At 37.7% G+C, this 24663-nt stretch overlaps 1 protein-coding gene across 2 annotated transcripts in view; it reads left to right on the top strand.

Annotated features, from left to right (window-relative positions):
- Nucleotides 1-24663, top strand: part of Eph (Eph receptor tyrosine kinase) — a 1044814-nt gene that overhangs the window by 863177 nt on the left and 156974 nt on the right. For both annotated transcript variants that reach the window (XM_067142090.2, XM_067142089.2), the window contains exons 7-9: nt 9437-9671; nt 9999-10154; nt 14244-14404. In XM_067142090.2, coding sequence (XP_066998191.1) covers nt 9437-9671; nt 9999-10154; nt 14244-14404 — 552 coding nt within the window. The remainder of the gene's footprint in view (nt 1-9436; nt 9672-9998; nt 10155-14243; nt 14405-24663) is intronic.

The raw sequence follows: 24663 nt of genomic DNA, 5'->3' as shown, positions 1-24663 counted from the left end.
TCGGCCAAAGTTGTACATTTAAACCACCAAGTTTAGAAATTTACATGAAATAAAACAGGTTTGAAACCTTCCCCTCAAGTTATCTGCCTGAACTATCACATGTTATGAAAATTCTGCCATTACCTTGAGTTGCCGGGCCTTCCAAACACTGACCGCGGCCCCTGCCCCAAAGAACACGCCACACTCACTAAACTGGAGTGATGAATATGGCAATACGGCCCTAAAGCACCCATCTTTACAATAAGATAGAAAAGTTGAAAACTAGAAAAGCGGCTGGAATTGATCAGATTTCTGGGGATGTACTAAAGACAATGGGTTGGGATATAGTACCATATCTGAAGTACTTATTTGATTATTGTTTGGTCGGAGGAGCTATACCAGATGAATGGAGAGTTGCTATAGTAGCCCTTGTGTATAAAGGAAAGGGTGATAGACATAAAGCTGAAAATTACAGGCCAGTAAGTTTGACATGCATTGTATGTAAGCTTTGAGAAGGCATTCTTTCTGATTATATTAGACATGTTTGTGAAATTAATAACTGGTTCGATAGAAGGCAATTCGATTTTAGGAAAGGTTATTCTACTGAAGCTCAACTTGTAGGATTCCAGCAAGATATAGCAGATATCTTGGATTCTGGAGGTCAAATTGTCTGTATCGCGATTGACCTGTCTAAAGCATTTGATAGGGTGGATCATGGGAGACTACTGGCAAAAATGAGTGCAATTGGACTAGACAAATGAGTGACTGAATGGGTTGCTATATTTCTAGAAAATAGATCTCAGAGAATTAGAGTAGGTGAAGCTTTATCTGACCCTATAATAATTAAGAGGGGAATTCCTCAAGGCAGTATTATTGGACCTTTATATTTTCTTATATATATAAATGATATGAGTAAAGGAGTGGAATCGGAGGTAAGGCTTTTCGCGGATGATGTTATTCTCTATAGAGTGATAAATAAGTTACAAGATTGTGAGCAACTGCAACGTAACCTCGAAAATGTTGTGAGATGGACAGCAGGCTATGGTATGTTGATAAAAAGGGTTAAAAGTCAGGTTATGATTTTCACAAATAGGAAAAGTCCTCTCAGTTTTAATTACTGCGTTGATGGGGTGAAAGTTCCTTTTGGGGATCATTGTAAGTATCTAGGTGTTAATATAAGGAAAGATCTTCATTGGAGTAATCACATAAATGGGATTGTAAATAAAGGGTACAGATCTCTGCACATGGTTATGAGGGTGTTTAGGGGTTGTAGTAAGGATGTAAAGGAGAGGGCATATAAGTCTCTGGTAAGACCCCAACTAGAGTATGGTTCCAGTGTATGGGACCCTCACCAGGTTTACCTGATTCAAGAACTGGAAATAATCCAAAGAAAAGCAGCTCGATTTGTTCTGGGTGATTTCCGACAAAAGAGTAGCGTTACAAAAGTGTTGCAATGTTTGGGTTGGGAAGAATTGAGAGAAAGAAGAAGAGCTGCTCGACTAAGTGGTATGTTTTTTACAGTTCAACAATAATAAAGGTGTTTTAATTTGTTCCACCTATTCAATACTTATATTTTCACTTATAGTGGTTACATAAATAGATTCTTAGTTACATGGGACATGTTTTGCCCTCAATTAAGGGCATCTTCAGCCTAAACACAATCATCAACAATACAACTAAATTAAAAGTGGAAGTTAAAAGTTTAGTCAGTTATTAAAATTCGGAACATAAAAATGTGAAAAGTGATACTGTAACGGTTCAAATCCCATTACAAGATGATATCTGTATTTTTATTATTGTATGATTTTATCTGTATTATTATTATTATTATTATTATTATTATTATTATTATTATTATTTTATCTGTGATATTATTACTATTATTGTAATTATCAGTCTTATTCAATTCTATTTTGCAATGCCTGTTGCTTGCAAGATTGTACTTAGATGTATGCATATAAACGTATGTGTAGAATAACACTCAATACCTGTACAGTGAGAATTGTTGTATATATCAGAGATTGGATGTGACGTTGGTACATTGTGCAAGATTGGTGGAGATTCTGCCAAGTCATCGCCACTCCATGGCTACGTCATCGTATTTATTTAGATATGCGCTCAGAGAGTCGGCCGCCCCAGGCTATTTCAACACTGTATGTAATATCTGTCGCGTAGGTGGGAGTATGTCATTGTTATTTCTGGAGATTACGTAGCTGTGTCAACCAACGTCTATAAAAGGTGGGTGCATATTTTAGCGTCAGTCATTACTTAAATGGAAGCAGTACAGTGAAGAAGTCTACTAGATCAAGAGGCCTTACTTGGTCAGTCAACGAGTGTGAACGAGAGATGGTGAAGACTCAGTGAGCCATTAATTATTGGTCATTGAGAGAGTGAGACCAAGAGGTTGGTCCGTCACTTAGTTGAAGACACGGACGCAAGGGCTTACCATGAAGTCAGAGAGGGCAACCCTGGACCTGCCAAGAGGTAATACCATATTGACTTACAAAGAAGTCAGATGATATGGAGAAGAAGCAGTCACAAGGATGTATCACCAAGTTAGGCGTGACACATCTACAGTAAACACCAGATCAATGGATTACGTCGTAATTACACTCAAAGTGTTGAAGGTACAGTCAAGTGAATCAGTGAGGGAAATATTTCGTATAAATTGTTAAATGTCCGGTCAAGAAGAATTCAAATTCATGCCTAGTTTCTTTCAGTTGCAATGTCATAATTTCATATTTTCATCTGTTTTATCGCAACAAGACTCACTATTTTTTTGATATATTATTTAAAGAATATATATTGTTCTATCAAATGAATTCATAGTTTCATTTCATTGACAGTAAAATATCTTAACCTCAAAATTAATGGAGAAACCGAACGCCAATCTCCTTTTCCCAGAACTTATATGGTATGTTGTCAAAAGTAAGCTTATTACCCAACACCCTAGAGATAGTCAAGAGTCTCATTCTATTATTGCTGTACTGAGTGGCAGCTGGCGCCCTTCAAATAACGTATGTGTAAGTAAGCAGGTAACAAGTAAGTGTGAGTACAATGTCCGACGAGTGTGTATTTTATTTAATGAATGTTAATTTTCAGATTTTCCATTATAAATGCAGATATTCAGATTTTTCAAGTTAAATGCAGTTTTATATGTTTGTAAAATTAGTCAGCGTGTTAGGAAAGTCTCAATACAATATATAAAGATGCTAATGGAAAACTGTCTTATGATTAAACCATAATCTTGTCGGAGACTAAAACTTCTTCTATTAAAATTCTAATTAAAAACAGTTCATATAAAATATTAGTGGAAAACCAAAGTGGTAATAATATAAAGTTAACGACATGAGGGCGTGAACACAAGCATAAACTTGATTGTCATGAATACAATCTTTCCAAGGCCGCTGATGAAATTCGTCAGCAAGTGAGACAGAAGCATCTGTTGAAAATTGTAAGTGGCCCTTAGCACCGGTAGGTAATAAAAATGGCTGAAACCATGCCAGAAAATGTTAGTAGATGCAGAAATAATGTTTTATGCAAGTGGAAGTTGTTATTTGTTATCTACTGTTGTGTTGGTTTCTGCCCGTCCGTTCCTATAAATGAATATTTGCCCCAGTTTGTCCTCTTGAATTCCAACTTTATCTTCATATTGTGATCTTTCCTACTATTATAAACGCCATTCAAACTTATTCGTCTACTAATGTTGCTGCCAACAGACGGGCAGCAACCAACACAACAGTAGATAACAAATAACAACTTCCACTTGCATAAAACATTATTTCTGCATCTACTGACATTTTCTGGCATGGTTTCAGCCATTTTTATTACCTACCGGTGCTAAGGGCCACTTACAATTTTTCAACAGATGCTTCTGTCTCACTTGCTGACGAATTTCATCAGCGGCCTTGGAAAGATTGTATTCATGACAATCAAGTTTATGCTTGTGTTCACGCCCTCATGTCGTTGGCTTTATATTATTACCACTTTGGTTTTCCACTAATATTTTATATGAACTGTTTTTAATTAGAATTTTAATAGAAGAAGTTTTAGTCTCCGACAAGATTATGGTTTAATCATAAGACAGTTTTCCATTAGCATCTTTATATATTGTATCACTTTTCACATTTTTATGTTCTGAATTTTAATAACTGACTAAACTTTTAACTTACACTTTTAATTTAGTTGTATTATTGATGATTTTGTTTAGGCTGAAGATGCCCTTAATTGAGGGCGAAACATGTCCCATGTAACTAAGAATCTATTTATGTAACCACTATAAGTGAAAATATAAGTATTGAATAGGTGGAACAAATTGAAACACCTTTATTATTGTTGAACTGTAAAAAAAATTTTCAATATGGACCTAAAATGAGGTTTATAACAGGTAATAAGTGGTATGTTCCGAGCTGTCAGCGGAGAGATGGTGTGGAATGACATTAGTAGACGAATAAGTTTGAATGGCGTTTATAAAAGTAGGAAAGATCACATTATGAAGATAAAGTTGGAATTCAAGAGGACAAACTGGGGCAAATATTCATTTATAGGAAGGGGAGTTAGGGATTGGAATAACTTACCAAGGGAGATGTTCAATAAATTTCCAATTTCTTTGAAATCATTTAGGAAAAGGCTAGGAAAGCAACAGCTAGGGAATCTGCCACCTGGGTGACTGCCCTAAATGCAGATCAGTATTGATTGATTGATTGATTGATTGATTGATTGATTGATTGATTGATTGATTGATCTTTTGTAGTATGTCGAGGGTAAGTTTCCAGAACTCTTTACAGACAGGCTGGATTCTTGTACACACCCCCAATTTTAATTGGCTAGCAAAAATATTTACAAATTTCTGATTGGTTGATAGCTATTGAAGAAGGAAGCAGCAGAAATGTAGATAACTTTGGTACATTAAAAAAAAAATCCTAAGAATCAGGTTGAAAAACCTCTACAATAAAAATTTCTTAATGGATTAATTGTAGTTTATCCCACAAGATGGAGCAATACAGTTATGGTAGAGACATCTAACAGTTGAAACCCAAACTATCTTGCATAACATCAGTTCAAGGTAGATTACCTAGATGGCCTTATAGAAGGCGTGCATTTTAACTGGCCGGAGAAGGTGTACCCCCAGTGTAATCATAACGGGATCCTATTCTATTTCTCTGAGATCTGTTTTCTAGAAATTTAGCCACCCATCCATCACTCATTCATCTAGTCCAGTAGCCCTCATATCCTCCTATCAAAAGTCTTAGATAGGTCAAGAGCGATGCAGTGCATTTGATCTCCTGAATCTAAAATAAGTGCTATATTTTGCTGGAATCCTAGGAGTTGAGCATCACTGGAATAATCTTTCCTAAATCCAACCTGCCTTCTATCAAACCAGTTAATAATTTTGTAAATGTTTCTAATAAAATCGGAACAAATGGTTTTCCCAGTGCTTAGACGCAGCACATGTCAAGCTGACTGGCCTGTAATTATCTGCTTTATGTTTGTCACCTTTCCTTTGTAGCCAAGAGTTGCTATAGCAACTCTCTAACAAACTTTGGGCTGGGAAGTCTTGGGAGTAGGAGACAAGCTGATCGACTAAGCAGTGTGTTCTGAGCTATCTGCAAAATTTATGGTGTGATTGACATTAATAGATGAATAAGCTTGAATGGAGTTTCTGCCTGTGCACAGATGTAATCTACTGCTAGTTGTAGTGTTTTGGGTAAGAAAGAGCTGTAGTTGCTTGATCATAACCAGTTGAGTGGTTGTCCAATGTAATATCTACTATAAGTTCATTTAGAGATGATAGATGTCCATTATTCTGTTTTTGCATGCATATTGTTCATGGCATCTTTTTCTCTCCACCTCTCTCAGATAAGTTCTGCCTTTCCCCATCTGAGAAGGTTATTTTAATAACCTTTTGATTTGCAAGGACCATTGCTCATCAATTTGCTGCCCAAGTGTTCTAATATGAATGCTGGTGGTAGAGGGAAACATTGCAGCACCTTTGAGTAAAGGAAATGCTCAAAGCAAACCAACCTGTTGTATATTTTCTCTTCTTCTCAGGATTCGTCGTGCTGAAGTCTGCAGGCCTTTGGGCTGAGCAGCGGTTGCTTGGTAGGCCATGGCCTTTTGGGGCTGTTGCGCCATGATGTTTTGTGATTTTTCTCAATGCTAATCCCAGACGTCTTATGGAATGAGCTGTACACAACAATTTCCAGTGGAATTATGCCTCACCCTCACAGACCTACCATTGCACAACTATTATATGTATACAAATGACAAAAGGCAGTTACAACTTGGTCTCTCAGAATTCCTGTTTTAAGAGAACTGACTGCAAGTTATAAATCTCATTCTGTATTGACGGTTATCACTTTACAATTGAAAATATTTATAAAATCCTCCTTATCAATACAAATCAAGTCACCTGTTAGATGAAACAAAGTCTATACATGTTTCAGCCTAATCTCAAGGCCATCTTCAGTAGCAGAACAATAATTACATAATACACAAACAAATTAAAAATCGTGATGAAGTGAAATGACAGTGATCATAATAAGTGAATTAAAAACATATTGAGGTACAAAGTCCTCTCGTCTAATTGGTCGTTCTTAAATTGTCAAATAAAACTTGGTGACTGTTAAAATGAAAACACTGTGCTAAGGAGTGTAGCGAGACCGTCAATACCATGGATTAAAACGTGTGTAACATCTGTAGTGAGAAAAAGGAATTATGAGTGGATGAAAAAAATTAAAAAATAATGTAAAAGAAAACTCATTTTACTTACTTGTAAATAAAAGTTGTCGTCTCAAATGGAGATGACCTTGTCAGCCTCAAGTCACATTGACAACTAAGCCTGTGTGTGGCTTACTGTGTATCTATGTCGATGTGGTTGGGGTGGGGGGGAAGGGGAGGGACGATGTGAATCATGGGAGGAGGATGTTGATGGAAGGGCGGGTCTTGTTTTAGAATGTCGGTAGTGAAACTAGTTTTTATTAATGAATTGTTCACAGATGAGCAGGACAAATGTTTCCAATAATATATTATTCTTTTCATTGATTTCATTCAAGTTGTACACGGGATTGTTATATTGGTCGATATCTATATAAATATTTAAATATTCTCTTAGTATATTAAGTAAGGGACCTTTCTGTTCGTAATGCAGGATCTTTAAATCTTGGTCAATTGTTGTGTATTTATGATTTTTCTCTCTACAGTGTTCGCTCATGGCTGAGTAGCGGTTGTACTTTAGGGCATTGAGGTGTTCGGAGTATCTTACATAGAAGCTGCGGCCTGTTTGCCCAACATACGTTGAAAGACATGATTGGCATTTTAATTTATATATCCCAGAGTTTGAACATTTTTTGTTGCTGTTGACAGTATGAGAATTAAAAAACGTTTTTGCATTGGTGTGAAGGGTCTTGAAAGCTACTTTTAACTTGTGTTTTTTAATGATGTTTGAAATAGGATATATGTTATTATTATTAAAAGTAAATATGGTGAACTTCTCTTTTCCCAGTACAGACATTACACACGTTTTATTCCATGGTATTGACGGTCTCACTACACTCCTTACCACAGTGTTTTCATTTTAACAGTCAGCCAGTTTTATTTGACAATACAAGAACGACCTATTAGACGAGAGGACTTTTTATCTCAATATGTTATTTAATTCACTTATCATTCACTGTCATTTCACTTCATCACTATTTTTAATTTGTTTGTGTATTATGTAATCATTGTTCTGCTACTGAAGATGGCCTTGAGATTAGGCTGAAACATGTATAGACTTTGTTTCATCTAACAGATGACTTGATTTGTATTGATAAGGAGGATTTTATAAATATTTTCATTTGAAAAGTGAAAGAACTGACCATCTGGGTGGATATGTGGAAGCTTTATTGGTGACTATGTGAAGTGAATATTTGAGGAGAAAGTAGTTGTATAATTTCAGTGACATTTCAAAACATTCATTCTTATACTCTTTATATTCATAGTCCATTAAATGAGTCACTCATGGCTTCAACCACTAGCCATCCCCATGTGTTCTGGAATTATTACTTTAATATTTTACTGTAGTCCACTGTACTTGGGAGAACACTTTATGGCACACAGTTCTAGGTTTTTTTCTTTCTTTTTTTGTACTTTTCATCCGTGAACTCAGTCTGGTAGTTCTATCAGCATGAAGTCATAACTGTATCTTATATCAGCTTGATTTTAAGATGTGTAATGCAAGGGAAGAGTGAATGTTGCTCCTTTGCTCACTCAGTGACCATGCTTGAATTCTGTGTTTAGTCACATTATAGAAAATAAAATTAATTAAACATGAAACAAAAAAGATATATCAAAAGTAAAATTGAAATGATTTCCTTTGGAATGTAAATATGAAAAAGGAATGTTTTGGATATCGTGGGGAAACCTGCAACATAGTTTATTCACTCTAAATTTGAATTTAAAAAAAATAAAAAATAAAAATAAATAAATAAATAAATAAATAAATAAATAAATAAATAAATAAATAAATAAATAAATAAATAAATAAATACATACTTCATTGTTATAGAGTGTTACGCCCTTCAGTGTTCAGTCTGCAAACCTCTGCGTATTAACAGTGCACCTCCACAGTCCTCTATTTGTAACCACCTCTGTGGCCTCATTTAGTTTACCTCTTATACTTGAATCGTTAAAAACCGAGTCAAACCATCATTGCCTTGGCTTCCCTCTACTTCTCTTAACCTTCATAGTCTAGTCATTATTTTACTAGGTAATACATCCTTCTCTATTTGCCTCACATGACTCCACCACCAAAGCTCGTTTATGTGTACAGCTTTATCCATCAAGTTCATTCCTAATTTACCCTTTGTATCTTCATTCTGAGTACCCTTCTGCCATTGTTCCCACCTCTTTGTACCAGCAATAATTAATTCCAAAATAACTGGCCCATTACTGGACATGAATTTACTCATTCAGGATAAATATTTCAGGTTCCCTATGGGAATCAATATCTATATCACCAGCAATCATTCTTGCTACCTTCATGTCTGTTACTTTCAACTTATGAACAAGGTATCCTGATTCCACATAGCTTTCACCCCTGTACAGCAAAGTCGGTCTGAAAACAGATCTATCTAAAGTAAATTTTGTTTCAGAACTCAACTTCTTCCTTACAGAATACCATTGATCACAACCGTAAACTCACTGCGTTAGCTTTGTCGCATCTCGTTTCTATTTCTCTTGCTATGCTACCATCCTGGGAGTATAAACATCCTGAGTACTTGAAAATGATACACCTGTTCCAGTTTTGTATTTCCTGTCTGACATTTAGTCCTTTTGGAACAGAAAGAAAATTTGATATTTCTATTGTTACCTTAAGTGAATAAAATGGGATTGAAGCTAGAATCTTATTAATGATTGTGCGTTTAAAAGTGCATATGAAACAATGTTAACTTTTATGTTGGATCTGTCCATACAGGTGTATTACATTACGTGCCCGGAGGTGACTGTTAATTTTGCCCATTTTCCTACAACACCTACGGGCAGGGAAGTGACCTTCATTGAACAGGCAACTGGGAAGTGTGTGGATAATGCTGAAGAAGTTGAACCACCCACTTACTTGTGCAAGGGTGATGGTAAATGGTATCTTCCTACAGGAGGTTGCAAGTGTAAAGCTGGTTACGAGGCAGATGCAGAAAAACAGACTTGCAATGGTAGGTTTCTGACTGTTCGATAAATTTGTACAGTATGAATAAGTTAATGAAATTTACCCAAGTAAAAGCTAATGCTAAAAGGTAAGTACATTCCTGGTGAATGTAATTTAATAAAATAAGATTGGAGGATAAATTCAGTGCTGTTGGTAATTTTGTAACTCCTGTAGAGAACGAGTAGAAATTGATACTAAAATGTTAAATGTTACAATTACAGATTAGGAAATGTTTCCATTCAGGAAGAAATTCATTTTCATATTTATATGTGTAGATTTGTAGGAAAATGGAAAATGGCAGTGTTTAGAATTTTTTTTATCTATTTGGTTTCAGTGTGTCCCCCTGGCAAATTCAAACATGCTACAGGTGACGAACGTTGCCAGCCGTGCCCCAACCACAGCAAAGCCCCGGAGTATGGCATGGCTGAATGCCGATGTAATGCTCAATACTATAGAGCTGCTAAGGATCCAAAGACTATGGCTTGTACACGTGAGTTCTCTTCTTCTTTTGTGCTGTTGTAGTTTGGTCACTGTAACAAAATGAATAAAATACAAATGTTGTTTGTTATTCAGAATATATGGAAATGTAGTTATAGGTCAAAAGATTTCTAACTGTACAGAGGCGTGGCCAGGGAGGGGGGGGGTTATTGGGGGTTAGAACCCCCCTATCATGGAATTTGATAAAAAAAATAAACAAAAACTGACAATAAACAAGTGAAAGTTGACTCAAAGAGTTGACTTTTTGAATATTAATAGAGACAAAATTATAAAAGCAAGAGATGTCTTGAATCTGTTTTCTAAGAAGCTTCGAAGGTTGGATTTTAGATTTTGATCTGAACATACCATTCGCCGTAGAACTATTTACTTTGATTATATTCTTGTTATGTATTTTAATGTATGGTTTTGTAATGTACCACCGGGCTGAGTGGCTCAGATGGTTTAGGCGCTGGCCTTCTGACCCCAACTGGCAGGTTCGATCCTGGTTCAGTCCGGTGGTACTTGAAGGTGCTCAAATACGTCAGCCTCGTGTTGGTAGATTTACTAGCATGTATAATAACTCCTGCAGGACTAAATTCCGGCACCTCAGCTTCTCCAAAAACCATAAAAGTTGTTAGTGGGACATAAAGCAAATAACATTATTATTATTATTATTATTATTATTATTATTATTATTATTATTATTATTATTTACCAGTACTGCCATCTGAATATCAACTTAATTTACTTGTCCTTATGACTCTCGCGCATGTGCACACCTCGCATGCACAAGCACCTTCATTATGTTTTATCATAATTTTGTAACACCCCTGCCCCATCGGTCAATCCTGGCTACGCTACTATAACTGTGTACGCTTAGATTATGTTATGACTACAGTTTAACCTCAGTTATACATTAGTCAAATAAACTGTATAATTTTAAGGAAATGACAATCATTCCCTGACATTGAAATCTAATGTACAGTAGATTCATTTTTACATTTACATGACTGTGGTCTGAAAACTGCCTGAACATTTCAAACTTTTTCATTGAAGACAAATTGTGCAGCTTGCTGTAAATAACATGCATGTAAACTTACATCCATAAGCACTGATTTGGTCAAGTTTAGCCAAAATTTATATAGTGTTAGTACTACTGACCAAGTGAATTTACTGCACATTTCAGGCCACAAAGCTGTTAGCTTGCATTTGGAACATTGTTGGTTTGAACCCCACTGTTGGCAGCCCAACAACAGCTCAACACTACGCAAAGGTACTGCTACACCTCAGTTAAGGCCTCAGTCACTTCCTTCCGAGTCAAATCCCATCATCATCTTAGACCTGTCTATGTTGGTGTGATGTAAAACCATTATCAATCAAATCAAATGGTACTACTCGGGCACACTCATATTTATTTCTATTCATGTATGAAAGCTATCAAATACAAATGGTACTGGATCTTTTGTTCACATTTCAACAAGCTTAGAGATTTATAAAAGTTTATTTCAAGTTTTTTGAACCACAACACTGTATGCCTAATTGCAGAAATCTGCATATTTTATACCTTTCAGGATTACAGTTCTGCTAACTGCTAGTGAAATTTAATGGTCTCCCTTTTACTTACTGTGCTGATGGTATTAATTTTCTTGTTACCGGGCGAGTTGGCCGTGCGCGTAGAGGCGCGCGGCTGTGAGCTTGCATCCGGGAGATAGTAGGTTCGAATCCCACTATCGGCAGCCCTGAAGATGGTTTTCCGTGGTTTCCCATTTTCACACCAGGCAAATGCTGGGGCTGTACCTTAATTAAGGCCACGGCCGCTTCCTTCCAACTCCTAGGCCTTTCCTATCCCATCGTCGCCATAAGACCTATCTGTGTCGGTGCGACGTAAAGCCCCTAGCAAAAAAAAAAAAAATAAAAATAAATAAATAAAAATTTTCTTGTTGAAATCTTCACTTGCCAGTTTCTCATCCGTAGAGCATATTTACCATATCTCCTCAAAAGTGTATAACTAAGGTCTAACTGTGTATATGATTTTCACTTTTGTTCTGTGAGAGCAACATACGTTAAAAATTTAATTAATAGAAAGAAACACCAAGTGCAAAATAGGTCATATATGTGAAGATGGGAACATCAAAAGGAAAATACAGGGTGGTTGGAAACAACGTGTACCGGGTATATGAGCGGTAGAGTGTTGGTCATGCTGATAAATAATTTGAGAAAAATAGCCTAATTTGAAATCTCACACCGTTGTCATTTTATATCAGCTGCTAAGGTTAGCCAATCAGATCACTTTGCGGGCAAATTAAAATGGACTTTGCAAGGTACTTTTGCTAAATCTGTAAGTGGTTTAAGACCAGTCACAGAATAAAACTCTACCAGAGAGGGGGGTTGAGACCTCCAAGCTGACAGGTTTGCTACGGTTGACACTGGCTGAAACCAAGGGTGTGTTTGATGCTGATTTCTCGACATGGCTCTCAAGCCATTCTTAAGTCACGTGCAGATTTAGCAACTCAGCAGATAAAATGACAACAGTGTGAGATATCTAGTTATTTCTTTCAAATTATTTATTAGCCTGACCAACCCTCATATACCCGGTTCACATAGTTTCTGACCACCCTGTATAACAGGAAAAACACGATGATGGGTCATTATGGGAAGAAGGAAGAATAGAAAGAATGAGGACAGTCTCCCTATCTTCAAATAGATTGGCTTTCTTATCATCAATCCCAGTTCTTGTACATCCATTTCTTCTCAGTCTCCAACAAGCTGGTTTCTGCTTCCCAGGAGTGCAAGCTTCAAAACTCTTTAAGGGCCACCGTAAGAGAGATCTTTAGTCTTGATGTTGGAAGTGTAGGATAGCCAGATAAATACAGGAAAGGGAAGAAAGAAAAAGATAAAGATGAATACAGGTAGTGGAAGACTAGGAACACAGGACAAACACTCAAGGAGAAAAGGAACTGAACGGGTAAATATAAGTAATTGGAAGGAAACAAGCAAATGCAAATTAAGTTGTACACAGAAAGATAGGAACATCGAAAAGAACATATAATAGGAAATACCAGGTGTATGCATAAGTCTTTTCCGGTTTCACTAAGAGATGGCACCAGCGAACAGTATGCAGCGTACGAATTTGACACATACGTCAGTTTGTTCGTCTGGCATTAACCTACCAACACACACAAGTCGAGTCCGCCAAACACTAGCATCTTTTTGTATCATTCAGTGATCATGTCAGCGTTTGTGCCTGAAAAAGAACATTTGCGGCACGCATTGCTTTTCTTATTTAATCAAAAGATAAAGGGTGTGGAAAGTCATTGTTTGCTAGTAGAAACATATGGTGAACACACTCCATTAATTAGAACATGTGACACATGGTTTCACCAAATCGCTTCAGCAAGAAGACCATGCTGTATGTCTTTTGGGATCAGAGTGGTATTGTGTGTTATGAACTCTTGAAGCTCGGCAAAACCGTTAATGCACAACACTATCACCAACCACGCATTGATCGAAAGACAACCGGAATGGGCCAGAAGACATGGCGAAGTGATTTTGTCACACGACAATTTGCCGTCTCGCACAGCAAAACCAGTGAAAAACACCTTGAAATCGCTTGGATGGGACATCCTTCCACACCCGCCGTACTCGCCCGACCTGGCGTCATCTATCACCTCTTTGCATCAGTGGGGCACGCGCTCGCAGATCAGCACTTGAGCAGTTTTGAGGAAGTTTGAAAATGGCTCGACGAATGGTTTGCCACAAAAGACAAGCGGTTTTTCTGGCATGGTATTCATAACTTACTTGAAAGATGGGCGAAGTGTGTAGAAACCAATGGCCAATATTTTGAATAAACAGAAATTTAATTTCCTTTGAAAATTATTTGTACCACAAAACCCAGCAAAGACTTATGCATATACCTGGCAAAGCAGTAAAAGATAATTGTGGGAAGAGGGAGAAACAGAAAGAAAACACAAAAGGACTCGGACATTCCCCATCTTCATACACTACCATCTTCAAATAGATGGGCTCTCATTCTATATGTGTTAAATATTTGTTAATAAACTACAGAATGTTATTGAATTTGTCATTTTATTTTATATTTCAGAACCTCCATCTGCTCCTAAGAATCTAACTGTAAATTTTGTTGATCAATCGACTGTGATGCTATCGTGGCAGCCTCCACACTTCCAAGGTGGTAGAGAGGACACTGTATATAGAGTGGTATGTGACTCTTGCGGTCCTGGAGTTTCATACATACCTAATACGGTAAGTGTGGAAATATTCTTGTTTGATTTGTCTCTATGAATTTAATCAGTCAGAATGCCATTGGTGATTTTTTTTTTAAATAGACAGAACTGCAAATATCAAAAGTGTGAAGTGTACTTGTTTGTTTGTTTGTTTGTTTCTTTCTTTCATATGCACATTTTAACATTTCTTTTACCATAGTTCTACTAAGGTTTCTTGTAATCTGTATAATAAGCCATGCATAAGATGTAAGATGGGTGTTTGTACTAATAGAGAGGGAAATAAGAGAAAAACCATGCATTGTCTCATAACTTTTAAAAGATAAATGTAAAGTTGAACAATCAAAAATTAACACATGAACAATTTTAAAGTCCTGCGTCAGGTATGATTGTCCTCGGGCACTTTCTCCTTTCTTTTATTGTTTAACTGCACCTTGCATTTCCACTCTAAAAGTTCTTGCAGTGAGCATGTAGTTTATTATTACTGGCCCCTCTGTGAACTGTTAGAGATGCAAATATGCAATGGAATAGCCCTACAATGTTAAGCATATTCATGCGGATGCCAGTTTAAATTAAAAAATATGGCATTATGCTTTTATCTTGGTCCCGAAAAGGACTGTTTTAAACATGACTTGATACCTTGTCCAGTATCCATCGGGTTGAACAACTTGTCAACCTTTCCAATATCAATGGCTTTATCAGTCATGAAATATATTTTTCGGAGCCGATGTGGCATCGACTCAACAAGGTTCCTAAAGTATTCCTCGTCAAGAGCAATCTTGTCCAACATAACACTCCACAAAGCATCATACAAATGTTGGGGAGGGTGAGGCCAGTGTTTCTTTATATGGTATTTTCACCTTGCGCACATGAGTTCAATGGGTTTCAAGTCTGGAGCTTGAGGGACCTAGTTGAGCAGTTCAGTGGAGTCCTACTCAGTAAACCAGCCTCGAACATGACAGCTCGTGTGTACTGGGCAGTTGTGTTGCACAAACTGTATTGCCTCTTCTGGAGAGTGCTCTCTCATACTCATAACCATAATATTCTTTGGAATGTCCAAATATTATTCCCTTGTGAGACAGTCTTCTATCTGATGAAGCACTCTAGCCTAGTCAGATGATATCCACCCCCAACACAACACAGAAATGTGGCCACTGTGTGAACACTCAGCTATGTACATTTTGTCGTATTGGGCTCCCCGTGGCCTGTAACAATGAACCGCCTCAACCTCCACTGAACTGAATGAAGTCTTGTCAGAGAAGATCACATTATCCCAATTGAGTTTTAACTCCTCCTTGGCCATGGTGCACTGACCAACCTTCTGTTAATTGGAGAGAGACTCTTTGGTGGCAGCTTTTCTGCAATGGAAATATGTTTTCTGTGAAGAAAATAATTTACCAACATACATAATTCATTAAAGCAGGTTTGCAAGGAATATGATATAAGCTCATTATTGTCAATCTGAGCCAGTCCTATGTTCTAGGAGTTGTGAACCTGTTTCTTACGTGGAGGATTTGAGCTCGATTCCTGGCCAAGTCGGGGATTTTTATTATCTTATACTGCACTGTACATCAGTCTGCTTTCACCATATTCAATCTATTAATTTATAATTGGAGGAATAAATTGAAGCATTGAAATACAATGGCAGAAAAATATATCCAAACACCATGAAATTATGAATGTAGAATACAGAAATTTTGGCAATATATTTGTCAAGATAACAAATTTAACTGATTAAAGATACAAGAATACAGGTTGATATCCGCACGAGAAAATCTCTCGCAAATGTGCTATGCTGGTCCATTAATTATCCGTGTAATCTCCTGATCTCCTGACTGTTAAATGCAGGCATGCAAACATGCATGCATTGTGGTGTACAGGTGCCGGATGTCAGCTTGTGGGATGGAGTTCCATGCCTGTTGCACTTGGTCGGTCAATACAGGGATGGTTAATGATGGCTGTGGATGACGCTAGCGCTGTCGTCCAATGATGTCGCATATGTGCTTGATTGGAGAAAGATCGGGGGATCGAGCAGGCCAAGGCAACAGTGTTGACACTCTGTAGAGCATGTTGGGTTACAAAAGCAACATGGGAGAGTGCATTATCCTGTTGGAAAACACCCCTTGGTATGCTGTTCATGAATGGCATCACAGTAGGTCAAATCACCAGACGGACGTACACACCTGCAGTCAGGGTGTGTGGGATAATCATTAGAGTGCTCCTGCTGTCATAGGAAATTGTTCCCCAGATCAGAACTCCCGCTGTACGCCCAGTCTGCCGATGCCGCAGACAGGTGTAATGCAGGCGCTAACCTGGCCTCCTTCTAACCAACACATGGCCATCACTGGCCCAAGGCAGAAGCAGCTTTCATTGGAAAAACACAAAGGACCTCCACTCCATCCGCCAATGAGCTCTCACTTGACACCACTGAAGTCTCAGGCGGCATTGGTTTGGGGTAAGTGGAATGCACGCCGCAGGACATCTGGTTCAGAGCTGTCCTTCAGGTGACCGATTTTGAACAGTTCATTGCGTCACTGTGGTGCCAACTGCCGCTTGAATTACTGCTGCAGATGCAGTCTGTTGCACCACAACCATACGCTGAATGTGGTGGTCCTCCCTCTCGGTGGTGCCACGGGGACATTCTGAGTCCGGTCTTCTTGCGACCTTATATGTACATTCTTGTGACCTTCTCGTGACCACCAGTGTCAACACGCATGCACAGTGGAGACATTCCTGCCAAGTCATTCTGCAACAGTGTCGAAGGAAAATCCACCTTCACGTAGCCCTATTATACGGCCTAGCTCAAACGCAGTGAGCTGTTGATACTGGCTTCTTTGCCGTCATAAAGTCGTTCTTGACCCAGTCAGTCACCTGTCCAATCTCACAGGTAATTAATGCTCTCACACAGTAAATAATAATAATAATAATAATAATAATAATAATAATAATAATAATAATAATAATGTTATTGGCTTTACATCCCACCGAGTACTTTTCGGATACGCAGGGTGCCGGAATTTAGTCTTGCAGAAGTTTTTTACGTGCCAGTAAATCTGCAGACACGAGGCTGACATATTTGAACACCTTCAAATATCACCAGACTGAGCCAGGATCGAACCTGCCAAGTTGGGGTCAGAAAGCCAGCGCCTCATCCGTCTGAACCACTCGGCTCGGCTCGCACTGTACAGCCCGTACTTAAAGCAAACCTGATGTGCAATGTTATGGGGCTGCTACTAGCACCACACTAATGGGATTTGCAGGAAATTTTAATCAACGTCATCTTTCAGATGTATAAACATGCCCGCCAACATTCGTTAATCTAGCACAACTCCTCTTTGGGCTTTGTTTTTTTTTTTTCCGCCAGTGTATTGTGCTTCAGACTCTTTTTCATTTAATTGTAGGTGACTGTGTTTACCAGTGCAAGACAAGAGAGTGTAGAATTCTGCAGGGAATTCCTGCTGCCATTGCAGCATTAACAAGACATTACATTATTTTCTCTGCAATAAAAGAATGCCCGGAAATCATTCAAGACATATCAATTATCACATTTTCCCGGGAATGTAGAAGCCTAGGATTGCACTCGCATAGGACTGTAGGCTATTGAATGTTGTGATATAACAGTCTTTTTTTTTTTCATTTTTCAAGCACACTCGCATACTTTCAAATTAAATGTATTAAAAAATTGGCTCACATTCATCATAATAATGCTTTTGTTGCCTCTTACTTGACATGTTCACGCCTTAGCAGTCTCCGCTAACCATAACCTATAATAATGTCAACCATGTGTGACAAAGTACTATTCCAACACACCACTAGGAGTGCTTTATGTAAGGAAACAAAAGACACTCACTGCCAAAGGCGTTCAGAAATCTTATGGAAGTACAGTAGAGTCTCGATTATCCGACTGAAACGGGACCAGGTGTACGTCGGATCACCGAAAATGTCGGATAATACAGAATAACTTTTAAAATGAACTAAAACAAACAGGAAGACTATACTGTATTGCTATGTTTTATGGTAGGCTACTCTATTTATTGACTTATCAATTCAATTGTACAGTAGATGCAGTATTGAACGAAAACTTTCCAAATGTCTTACGAAAAGAAACTTGTCAACAATGTCTGCTTGCCTGCTGATTCACGTTTTCGTGGTGCGAGATCCTGCCATTGATGATAATCCTTCACTCTGAGTCATCGTTTTCTCTTTTTGTTCTGCAATGCCTTCTTCTTCTTCTTCATCATCCTCTTTTTCATTAGCATTCACGAGACCAATAACCAATAATACGAGGTTCAAACAGATGGTCTTGTGCACACCACTTACTCACATCTTGCGTCATAGCATCCTCACAGCCAGGAATGCAATTCAGTATGGGAACAATGTTTTCTACGTCTTCTTGTACCACCTCCTCTGGATGTCCTGCCTGCTATATTTGTGTGTTATTTTTCGTGTGTATCTATTAGACCGTAATACTAATAATAATTTGTCTAAGCATTTAGCTTCGTTGGTAATCTTTGAGTACAGTAGTTCTTGCAAATTTCATTTCTGTTGTGCTTAGTTTAGTGACATACGGTTCGGTACCGGTATCGTAATTAGGATACGTCTGAAAGTAGTTTAAAATTACTGTAGTGTACTGTACAGTAGTATACGAGTAATACCCTATTAGAATTTAGTGTGATTATTTTATTATTGTAAAATATTTGTGTAGTACTGGTGTAGTAGAGGTATCCATAGAAACTCTTACTAAAATACTGTTGTTGTAATTAGAATAGGCTTAATTGCAGTTTGGAATTGTGTAGTTCTTGTGTAGGCTATTACTTTCAATATTCAGTAATTAACAGCAGTTTTTATCCTGTCAGGGGTTGTAGGATTAAAAAAAAATAGAGCACGACTAAGTAATATTGTAGTGTAGTCGTATATTAATTACCTTATTGTTGTGTACTATCCCAGACAATATATCCCTCCGTTCATTTATTTTTTGCAAATAAGTTATTTTATTTTTAATTTCATTTTTCCCCCGTAAAGAATGGCTAAGGAGCGCGAGTGTACTTACTGTGGGTGTAGCGAGGCATTGAGGGGTATGAGGGAGGAGTTGGAAAGTTTGAGGGAAATAATTAGGATTCTCACAGAAGACAGGAAGGAAGATACGACTCCCTCAAACAATGTACAGGTTACAGTAGGTGTACAAGAGGGAGGGGAAGGAAAGGGAGGAGTTGTAGAAGACAGGTGGTCTAATGTTCTAAGGGGAAGGAGATTGCAGGCTAAGGGCTCTATTCAGGATCAGAATTCAGGACAGGTGTCTGTGCGAAATCGGTACGAGTCACTCCAGGTAGAACAACAGAGGGAAGATGAGGGACAGGGAACTGTTGCTGAGATATGTGGAAGTAGGAGGAAGGGAAAAGGTAGGAAAGGAAAACGTAGAGTAGAGGATAGGAAAAGACAGGTGGAACAGGGTCATGGGAAGGAGAAAAGGGAGGAGGAAGTAGCTTCTGCAGCTATCAGGAAAGATAGGGCTGACCAGGAGGCGAGGGGATCAAATGAGGTGGGTAGGGTTGAGGCTCTGGTCATGGGGGATTAATCGTTAGACACGTGGGGAAAGTGTGTGGAGGAAAGGGTACCAGGGTAGAGTGTTATCCAGGAATTAGGTTGAGGCAGATGTTGAGGAAAGTAGAAGAGAGCGAGGAGGGGAAGGAGAAGGTGGTAGTGTTTCACGTTGGTACCAACAACGTAAGGCAAGCTGATATAAGTACCAACATAGTTGGAGATGTGTGGGATCTGGTAAATGCAGCATGGGTGAAGTTTAAGAAAGTGGAGATTGTTATTAGTGGAATACTGTGTAGAAGGGATACTGACTGGAGGGTGATTGGGGATTTAAATGAGACTATGGAGTGGGTATGTGGGAAACTGGGAGTGAAATTTCTAGATCCTAATGGGTGAGTAGGAGATATGGATCTGCGCTCAGATGGCCTTCATTTAAACCGCAGTGGTACGTATAAGTTAGGAAATTTGTTTGGAAGGGTAATAGGGAGGTACATTCAGGGAAATGGGATGGCCTAGGGAGCGGTGATAAGGGAACAGGGAACTGGAAATCAAGTAGGGATGACATAAAATTGTTAGTGTTGAACTGTAGAAGTATTGTAAGGAAAGGAATAGAATTAAGTAATTTAATAGATATATATTTACCAGATATTGTAATAGGAGTTGAATCATGGCTGAGAAATGATATAATGGATGCAGAAATTTTCTCACGGCACTGGAGTGTGTTGAAATAATAACATTAAGTTATTTATTAGACCACCTAATCAATACAAAATCGTCTTGGATGATTTACATAAATTTGTTAGCTAATAGTGGGACATGTTTCGCCTTCCCTGAAGGCATCATCAGCCATAGTCTTAACCTTAAATTAAAAATAAGCGTCTAAATGACATGTATTAATGAAATGAATTTTAAAAATCTTGAAGAGATTTGAAGTAAAATAACATTAAAAATAACAATGATGGTTTGAAAATACAATGTGATGAGATACAATAGTGGAAGTATTAACAAAATTAACATTAGAAGGCTGCTAAAATAAGTACAATGGATAAAACAACAGATTGTTATACAACAAGTAGTAAGATTGCATAAAAGTAAAGTTGATAGTCATGGCGGTTATAATTAGACGATGGCGAAAAATCTTATATAATCAAAGTAAAGAGGAGAGAATAAAAGTCAAAGTTAGTCAAGAGATCCAAAGTTCATCATGATCATGAAGATAAAAGACGAAAGTCAGATGCATATGGTGAAGTTGTAGAACACGTTGAGGATATGAAGTAGGTGAATAGAAGTGTTCTACAACTTCACCATATGCATCTGACTTTCGTCTTTTATCTTCATGATCATGATGAACTTTGGATCTCTCGACTAACTTTGACTTTTATTCTCTCCTCTTTACTTTGATTATATAAGATTTTTCGCCATCGTCTAATTATAACCGCCATGACTATCAACTTTACTTTTATGCAATCTTACTACTTGTTGTATAACAATCTGTTGTTTTATCCATTGTACTTATTTTAGCAGCCTTCTAATGTTAATTTTGTTAATACTTCCACTATTGTATCTCATCACATTGTATTTTCAAACCATCATTGTTATTTTTAATGTTATTTTACTTCAAATCTCTTCAAGATTTTTAAAATTCATTTCATTAATACATGTCATTTAGACGCTTATTTTTAATTTAAGGTTAAGACTATGGCTGATGATGCCTTCAGGGAAGGCGAAACATGTCCCACTATTAGCTAACAAATTTATGTAAATCATCCAAGACGATTTTGTATTGATTAGGTGGTCTAATAAATAACTTAATGTTATTATTTCAATCTAATATCATCAATACGGACCAAAAATGATATTTATTACATGTACTGGAGTGTGTATCGTAGAGATAGGATAGGAAGGGTGGGAGGGGGAGTGTTCATTCTGGTGAAAGAAGAATTTGTAAGCTACGAAAAAGTTAAAGATGAGACACATGAAATTCTAGGTGTAAGGCTCATTTCTAAAGATAATAGGCAACTTGATATATTTGGAGTGTACAGATCGGGAAAGGGTAGCATTGACGTGGATTCGGAATTATTTGATAGGCTAGTCAGCTATGTGGGAAACGACATGGAAAGAAATGTGATTGTAGCGGGAGATCTGAATTTGCCAGATGTCAATTGGGAAGGAAATGCGAACGACAGGAAGCATGACCAACAAATGGCAAATAAGTTAATATGGGAAGGACAGCTGATTCAGAAAGTGATGGAACCAACCAGAGGGAAAAATATCCTGGATGTGGTGCTGATAAAACCAGATGAGCCTTATAGGGAAACTGAAGTAATAGATGGTATTAGTGATCATGAAGCTGTTTTTGTGGTAGTTAAAAATAAATGTGATAGAAAGGAGGTCTTAAAAGTAGGACTGTTAGGCAGTACCATATGGCTGATAAAGCAGGCATGAGGCAGTTTCTAAAAAGTAATTATGATTGGTGGAAAACGGTAAATAAAAATGTAAACAGACTCTGGGATGGGTTTAAAGAAATTGTTAAGGAATGCGAAAACACGTTTGTACCATTAAGGGTGGTAAGGAATGGTAAAGACCCACCTTGTTATAATAGAGAAATAAAGAGACTAAGAAGGAGGTGCAGACTGGAAAGAAATAGAGTTAGAAATGGATGTGGAAGTAAGGAGAAATTGAAGGAACTTACTAGAAAATTGAATCTAGCAAAGAAGGCAGCTAAGGATAACATGATGGCAAACATAATTGGCAGTCGTACAAATTTTAGTGGAAAATGGAAGGGTGTGTATAGGTATTTTAAGGCAGAAACAGGTTCCAAGAAGGACATTCCAGGAATAATTAATGAACAAGGGGAGTGTGTATGTGAGGATCTTCAAAAGGCAGAAGTATTCAGTCAGCAGTATGTAAAGATTGTTGATTACAAGGAAAATGTCGAGATAGAGGAGGAGACTAAGGCCAAAGAAGTAATAAAATTTACATATGATAACAATAACAATGACATTTACAATAAGATACAAAAGTTGAAAACTAGAAAAGCAGCTGGAGTTGATCGGATTTCTGGGGATATACTATTGACAATGGGTGGGGATATAGTACCATATCTGAAGTACTTATTTGATTATTGTTTGGTCGGAGGAGCTATACCAGATGAATGGAGAGTTGCTATAGTAGCCCCTGTGTATAAAGGAAAGGGTGATAGACATAAAGCTGAAAATTACAGGCCAGTAAGTTTGACATGCATTGTATGTAAGCTTTGGGAAGGCATTCTTTCTGATTATATTAGACATGTTTGCGAAATTAATAACTGGTTCGATAGAAGGCAATTCGGTTTTAGGAAAGGTTATTCCACTGAAGCTCAACTTGTAGGATTCCAGCAAGATATAGCAGATATCTTGGATTCTGGAGGTCAAATGGACCGTATCGCGATTGACCTGTCTAAAGCATTTAATAGGGTGGATCATGGGAGACTACTGGCAAAAATGAGTGGAATTGGACTAGACGAAAGAGCGACTGAATGGGTTGCTATATTTCTAGAAAATAGATCTCAGAGAATTAGGGTAGGTGAAGCTTTATCTGACCCTGTAATAATTAAGAGGGGAATTCCTCAAGGCAGTATTATCGGACCTTTACGTTTTCTGATATATATATAAATGATATGAGTAAAGGAGTGGAATCGGAGGTAAGGCTTTTCGCGGATGATGTTATTCTCTATAGAGTGATAAATAAGTTACAAGATTGTGAGCAACTGCAGCGTGACCTCGAAAATGTTGTGAGATGGACAGCAGGCAATGGTATGATGATAAACGGGGTTAAAAGTCAGGTTGTGAGTTTCACAAATAGGAAAAGTTTTCTCAGTTTTAATTACTGCGTTGATGGGGTGAAAGTTCCTTTTGGGGATCATTGTAAGTATCTAGGTGTTAATATAAGGAAAGATCTTCATTTGGGTAATCACAAAAATGGGATTGTAAATAAAGGGTACAGATCTCTGCACATGGTTATGAGGGTGTTTAGGGGTTGTAGTAAGGATGTAAAGGAGAGGGCATATAAGTCTCTGGTAAGACCCCAACTAGAGTATGGTTCCAGTGTATGGGACCCTCACCAGGATTACCTGATTCAAGAACTGGAAAAAATCCAAAGAAAAGCAGCTCGATTTGTTCTGAGTGATTTTTGACAAAAGAGTAGCGTTACAAAAATGTTGCAATGTTTGGGTTGGGAAGAATTGAGAGAAAGAAGAAGAGCTGCTTGACTAAGTGGTATGTTCCGAGCTGTCAGCGGAGAGTTGGCGTGGAATGACATTAGTTGACGAATAAGTTTGAATGGCGTTTATAAAAGTAGGAAAGATCACAATATGAAGATAAAGTTGGAATTCAAGGGAACAAACTGGGGCAAATATTCATTTATAGGAAGGGGAGTTAGGGATTGGAATAACTTACCAAGGGAGACGTTCAGTAAATTTCCAATTTCTTTGAAATCATTTAGGAAAAGGCTAAGAAAGCAACAGATAGGGAATCTGCCACCTGGGCGACTACCCTAAATGCAGATCAGTATTGATTGATTGATTTCACTCAATATGTTCCAAGACTTTCTAATGTCATTGTTTCAACTTCTTCCCAAGACTGCACTATCCAGTATGCCACGTCTTTCTTGTTGTTTCGTTTTAACTCTTCTATCATGTCGTTGCCGTTCTCCATTTTCTCTATCGGGGATGAAAGGAGTTTCCGCCGATATTTCCTCTTCAGT

Source organism: Anabrus simplex, chromosome 2, assembly GCF_040414725.1.
Source record: "Anabrus simplex isolate iqAnaSimp1 chromosome 2, ASM4041472v1, whole genome shotgun sequence".
Taxonomy (NCBI): Eukaryota; Metazoa; Arthropoda; class Insecta; order Orthoptera; family Tettigoniidae; genus Anabrus; species Anabrus simplex.
This window is presented reverse-complemented; position numbering and strand designations above follow the sequence as displayed.